General features: G+C 36.3%; 1 protein-coding gene across 1 annotated transcript; it reads left to right on the top strand.

Moving 5' to 3' along the window:
* Positions 1-2,014: 2,014 nt before the first annotated feature.
* Positions 2,015-4,579, top strand: LOC104908661 (putative disease resistance protein RGA1). The gene has a single exon (XM_010697795.1). The coding sequence runs from the start codon at positions 2,015-2,017 to the stop codon at positions 4,577-4,579; it is 2,565 nt and encodes an 854-aa protein (XP_010696097.1).
* Positions 4,580-7,005: the final 2,426 nt, after the last annotated feature.

Below are 7,005 nucleotides of genomic sequence, written 5' to 3'. Positions count from 1 at the left end.
TATAACTCTTATGAATAAGTGATGTAACTCTAACGAAAAAGTGATGTAACTCCAAAAAATGAATATAAGAAAAAAAAAGTTCAAAAAAAATTTTTTTTTTTTTGGGTTCAAAATTTTTTAGGGAGGTATAACTCTATTGAACAAGTGTTGTAACTCTAATCCAATCGTGTGGTTGAGATTTATTCTCATTTCTCATGTGATCTCGCCCCTATATATATATATATATATATAAAATTTTGAGCCCAAAAAAAAAAAATTTTTTGAACTTTTTTTTTTTCTTATATTCATTTTTTGGAGTTACATCACTTTTTCGTTAGAGTTACATCACTTATTCATAAGAGTTATATCGAATAAACTTTATTCTCATTTCTCACATAAGTATGCATTCTCATAGGAACTCATTTCTATATATATATATATTATATATATATATATATATAATATTATATATAATATATATATATATAATATTATATATATATATATATATATATATATATATATCTATTATATAAGGGAAGGGAGGAGCAATGATGTCCTTTTTTGAAAAGCCTATTTTTCCCTCCTTCCTTTTTCAAATTACAAAAGGAATGTCAAAATCAAAATCGGCACTCAAAGAAAACTACCGAAAATTAATTTACAACACTCACTCACAAATCATTTAAAAGAAGAAACTTTACAAATCACTTATACAATTGAGAAAATCACATTATAAAAATCACGCAAATCACTCAAATAATTAGGAAACTTTATTAAAACTTAAAATTAACATACAAACTACAACTAATAACCTAGAATGTCAATACATGCAAAAACATTTACAAAAATTTACTTACAAATCACGATTCTCAAGAACCATTCACAATTAATGGTGGGTCATGATAAAAAAATATAGGTGTATTTGTAGTGAAATCGGAATTTAGAAGTTAGACAAAGAAAAAATTATTTACTTTTTTATAGTGTTTCCTATATATAATGAAACTTTTATATATAATTGGACCTATCTTTTTATATTACATAACAACGATTAATTATCAAGGTAAAAAGGTTTATGTAAAATATCATTCAAGAATTAAAGTACAACATATCTCTATAAGGGAAGGGGGGAGCTATGGTGTCCCCGAAATAAAAGACTATGTTACCCCCTTCCCATTCTAAATTACAAATTCACTTACAAATCAAAGAAGACTTCAAGCAAAAATACCAAAAATATAATTATAACAATCATTCACAAGTCAACTAAAATCATAAAATTGCATTATTTTACGTTATGCAAATCACTAAAATGAGAAAACTTTACAAAAACTTAACAATTCACTTACAAACTACAACCTATGAAAAAATTGACTTGAAATCAAAGTGTCCACTTTCTTTACAATTTATGAAATACTGTACTTAATTCAAAAATCAACTAAAAAATTATAATATTAGACCAAAAACAATTATACTTCATACGTCTAATGTTCAAATTTTGACTCTTATGCCGAAGAAAATCAAGTTTCTGTTTCGAAAAAAATTCAAGCACGCATCGCGTGCAAAAAAATCTAGTAGATACTATAGTGGGCAAGTAGGTACGAAGCTTTGTACCGGTCCCTGTTTGATTTGCCTTGCAATGGAACGAGATTAATACGCATTGAGACTGAGTCTGTATTTAGAACCCAGCAAAGACTTAAAATATTTCAATAAATCAACTAATCATGGCATTACTAGTGTAAATTAAAGTAGCAACTAGCAACATGATAATGAATTTTGAACCGAGAGAGTAAAAGATACTCAGAAATGTCAAGTTACTTACCATTTTGCCATTTGTTTCCTTAACTTTGTTATATCAGTACGTCGTAGAATGTTTCCCTCATATCATACGGTCCTTGAAAACTCCTCTATATAAAATTAAAACCTCTAAAACTGCAAGCCATTCAACCTTTCAGGAGTCAGAAGAGTGCCCACTTATCTTCATTCGTTCATTCAGAGAAATAAAGAGGAAAAGAGAGAGAAAACAAAAGATCAGTGTGACATGGCTGAATCCTTAAGCACTGGGATAGTTAAGGTTGTTGTGGAGAGACCACTTTCCGAAGCATATGAAAAAATAAAGTCTGCATTAGTGGATTTCAAGTCCAACATGGAATCACTCCAGAATACAAGGACCACCATTGAAGCTGTGCTGCTTGATGCAGATTCAATGGTGGATCGCAGCTCTAGCCATACGCAACAAGATGCACTCAAGAAGCTAAGCTGTCAACTTGACAGGTTGGTGGACTTGTTGGATGCAAGAGAAGCGAGAGCGATGCGCAAACAAGTGATGGGTGGAAGCTGGTTCATCAAAGAGGCGTGCTTGTTCTTTTCGCCTTCCAACCAGCTTGTTGCTCGATTTATGGATGCTTGGAGAGTCAAGGATATTAGGAATCAGTTGGATTCTATCTCACGAGACCATGCACAGTTTGGTAGCATAGTCAATGTGGCACAGACCATTCAGAGAGCTTCATCTCACGTTATCACTGATATGGTCATTGGAAGAGAAGGAGCTAAGGAAAACATAATAAGCAGAATTATTCCTGACAATAATTATGTGGCTTCAGAATCAGAGACTCTCTCTGTTACCTCCATCATTGGAATTGGCGGAATTGGGAAAACCACGCTGGCTCGTTTTGTGTATTGTGATGAGAGGGTGAAACGTACTTTTGATGTTCTTATTTGGGTTGATGTTAGTCGAGATTTTGATGTCAAGGAGGTGCTGGAGAAGATAGCAAAATGTGCTATCAATGATACAGACACTGTCATGAGTGAGATGAATCAATCTTATCAATACTATAATAATGATCAGTTCATTGGAGCAATCATTGGTAAAAAATTTCTACTTGTTCTGGATAACATTTGGGATCAACAAGGGTTGAGGCTGAAATGGATAGATTTGAAAAAAAATCTAGAAAAATTTGGGGCTCCTGGGAGTCAGGTTCTCATAACAACGCGTGATGAAAAAGTTGCCGGAATATTGAACTCCAAGCATCCTTACAAGCTTGGAGATTTAACAGAAAGCGACTCTTGGCTTCTTTTTCAACAGCTTGCTTTTACATGGTGGCAAGAGTCAGGCGTAGAGGCCATTGGGAAGGATATCGCGAAGATGTGTCCGAATGTGCCGCTTGTCATAAGGAGTGTAGCAGGCCTTTTAGCAGGGAAACGTACAATTCAGGAATGGCGGGCCTTTAGAGATGACCAGCTTGTAAATTTTGCTTCCTATGGCCGTGATGTTATGCAGACGCTGAAGCTCAGCTTTGACCAACTAGATGCAAAGTCCAAACTTTGTGTTACTTATTCTTCCTTATTTCACAAGGGTTTCGACTATCGCAAAGATGCATTAATAAATCTATGGGTCGCTTTGGGATATGTGGAGCCACAATATAGAGACCAAAGCTTAGAAGAAGCAGGGGAAGAAATTTTGATCAATTTGGTAAACTGTGGCTTTTACCAACTGTATGAGTCCGATATGTATGGGCTCCATATGACTGTAATAGTCATGCATGATTTGATGCATGATCTTGTTGTCTCACTAGCTGGGTACAAGTACAAGATGGCAGATTTAAACACACATGAATTTGATAAGCGGGTTCGCCATGTATCAGTTTGTAAACAAGTGGTGGCAGACACATCTTGGGCAGTGCCTTCCTCATTATTCAAAATCAAGCATCTACGTTCATTCATCATGGCCTCGGATTCAACCTGCAAAATTGAGGTAAGGAATTGGTCAATTTGTGATGATTTATTAGGGAGATTCCGATGTTTGAGGGTGTTGATCCTACGAAGGGTATTGATAAAGAAATTGCCAAGATCCGTGGGTGAACTACTCAGCCTACATTATCTTGATTTGTCACGAACTGCTATAGTGAAACTTCCTAATTCAGTCACGCATCTGGTGAATCTACTATCTCTTCACTTGTACGAGTGTGATTTCCTTCGTGAGATGCCCGAGGATATGAGCAACTTAGTGAAGCTAAGGCACCTACAGTTACAAGACAGTAACAACCTGATTCATATGCCCACTGGGTTGGGTAGACTGACAGAGCTTAGAATGTTAGACATGTTCGTCGTGAGTAAGCAAAGTTACCGAAGTGAGGCTAATGCTATAGGTGGATTAGCAGACCTAGAAAAGCTCAATAATATTGAGGGAGGATTAACAATTAAGGTGCGCAGGGAGTCAAAGGATATAGCTCCAGAAGCTAGGGCAGCAAACTTAAAGATGAAGGATAAGCTCACGCAATTTTACATTGAGTTCGAGTATAGCACAAAAGAGGATGAGATGGTGCTAGAAGGCCTGCATCCCCATGCTAACCTGAAGTTCCTAGAAATTAAGGGCTATGGAGGAGAGAGGTTACCAAGCTGGATGATGGACGATCAGCTCCATATTCGGCTTCCAAATTTGATGTCAATCAACATACAAAACTGTAAAAGTTGCAGATATCTTTGCTCCTTAGGAAGGCTCCCCCATTTAAGACGTTTGTATCTAAGGGAGTTAGATAATGTGGAGTACATAGAGAGCAATGCTAATTATAATAATGACAGTACAATGTGGAACGAGCAATGCTAACTTGTGGACAATTCCAGGCAATACCAGATTGGATTAACAGACTCACATCCCTTAAAACACTCTATATACAGGGTTGCCCCAAACTAGAATCATTGCCACATCAGATGAGCAATTTCTCAAACTTGAACTCATTTGGGATTTATGAATGCTCTAGCTTGCTCGAGGAGCGGTGTCGAAGGCCAACTGGAGAATACTGGCCATACATTCAGCATATTCCTCTTGTCAACATTACTACGTCTAGGTGGGGCTCGGGAATGAGGTGAATACTTTCAAGTGTCAAGGCTCACTTCGGATGTTATTTGATTCCTCTCGAATTGTACTTTCCAAAAATATAATTTCTGTAATTTTCTCTTATAATACAAAACTTAATATATTAATTAAGGTAATCTGTTCAGCTCTACTCACATCACATGTTGAACTTTTTTTACTTGTCAAACATAATTTTGAATTTTTATGAATATCTTGTGACATCAACATACAAATTGGTTGCGTTGAAATTTTAAATTGAGGATTTATTGAACGTTTGATTAACTAGCAATATTTTACATTTTCAATATTACCAATTATCATTACAATAGTTATACGGAAAACCAAAGTTCAATTTATCATTGCCAAAACATTTCCATATACTAGTTGGTCCGCGCACTATCAAGCACGTTCCCCCAAGAAAGCGAAAATTATTATGAATTATGCAAATATCAGTGAAGTTAACTTAAGACATTTCAAAGTATATGACCGTGTAGGTAAGATTAAAAGACTATTAGATTATATCACATATATGCTTTGTTAGTGCAAACCGTTTGTGAGTTACAACATTTGCCTAAGGTTTTGTGCCTTCTCTAATTTGCCATATCTATTACAATCACGAAATCATGCCTAGCAGCAAAAGAGATTAGTTTATACTAGGCAGTGATTAACTTTAAGGGACACATTGTTAACATGGAGCAATAGGTTGGTAAGCAAAATAGCAAGCAGAAGGGCCTCTTGGCTAGGTGATGTAGCTCCTTAATTGTTTGGCTCATCAGCAACACCAGTGGGTAGGACATGAACATCCTGATGTGCAGCAAGAGAGCAAAACTTAATTAATGAGATTAATAGTTACTATCGTGGTGAACATATCTTGATAATGTAATCTTGGAGTTGGACTAACCAAAATAGTAGAATTACAAGTTTAAAACAGCAAACGAAGAAAATACAGCTAGCTAAGAATAGACAAAAGTTCAAGATCCCACCTAAAGCTCATAACCATTACAAACTTTCTCCAACCAGTAATTCTATGTTGGGTGAAGGACAGAGAGAGTGGTGCATAGCGGTGGCATGTGCGGTGGAGGGGAGGGAGGAGATAGAGGAGGGTGGAGGGAGGAGAGAAGGGTGGAGGGAGGAGAGGAAGTGGAGGAAAAAAGTGGGGTTCGGAGGAGGTGGTTGAAGGGTTTTGAGATCGATATGGTAGTTTTCGAGACTGGGGTGGTGAATGAGTAACGGGGGTGGCTAGGCACAGTGGCAGAGCCAGGATTCTCAAAGTGGGAGATAAAATACGGGCATCGGCATTTGGATAAATTTTTTCAAAAAAAGCACTACAACACAAATTGCCTAATACTTAGCGTTTTACATCTGAAATTCCAAAATGCTTATAGTAATAAAAATTAGGTAAATGTGAATCACTTTACATTCCTAATTAAACTGATAAACATGAATAAATAACATTATCAAACCAAACTAGTCAATTACAAATCAACTCATATCACATTTACAATTTACAAATTACACATTATAAATTACAAACTAAGTAAACCTAAAACATGAATCAGCCAATCAAATGAAGAAATCATGAACAAAAACAAATTAATGTATCGAACCATAATCACAACCAAACCATGATAACGATAACAATTTACAAGTCAATATACTTTACAATTAACAAATATTACCTCAACAAAAATTGAATTAAAACTTAGGGTTTAGAAAATAAAACAACTCATTTTTGCGGCGATTGGCCGGCGTTCCGGGCGGCAACTGGATGGCTGGAGGCAGACAGCGAATGCGGTGACCGTGGCTGGGTTCCGGCAGGGGCGCTACTGCTCTGGGTTCCAACAGGATGGTTGCGGCTTAGTGTTTCTCTCCTTCCTTCGTTTCTCAATTTCTCTCTTTTTTTTTTTTTTTTTTTTTGTTGTCAATTTCACACATTTTGCAACGTTTCTTTCATTTTTTTCAAATAAAAAAAATCTGTGAAATATTTTTTTCCAAAGTGGGGGACATATGTCCAGGTCTCCGCAGCTAGCTCCGCTATGGGTTGTTGGGTGGTGAGTGACTCAATGGGTGTGTGGTGGGGGTGGGGTGGGGTGGTTGGGGGGGGGGGTTTCTAAAGGGTGGGAGGGAGGTATGTAATTAGCATTAATTAAAGGTTATTCGAAATAATTGGGTTAATA

This window comes from Beta vulgaris, chromosome 7, assembly GCF_026745355.1.
Source record: "Beta vulgaris subsp. vulgaris cultivar EL10 chromosome 7, EL10.2, whole genome shotgun sequence".
Lineage (NCBI taxonomy): Eukaryota > Viridiplantae > Streptophyta > Magnoliopsida > Caryophyllales > Amaranthaceae > Beta > Beta vulgaris.
The sequence above is the reverse complement of the archived record's forward strand: the minus strand, read 5'-3'. Positions and strand labels throughout refer to the sequence as shown.

What these genes read in the sequence shown, in the direction of transcription:
- LOC104908661 (XM_010697795.1), top strand. Translation starts at nt 2,015, where the DNA reads ATGGCTGAATCCTTAAGCACTGGGATAGTTAAGGTTGTTGTGGAGAGA.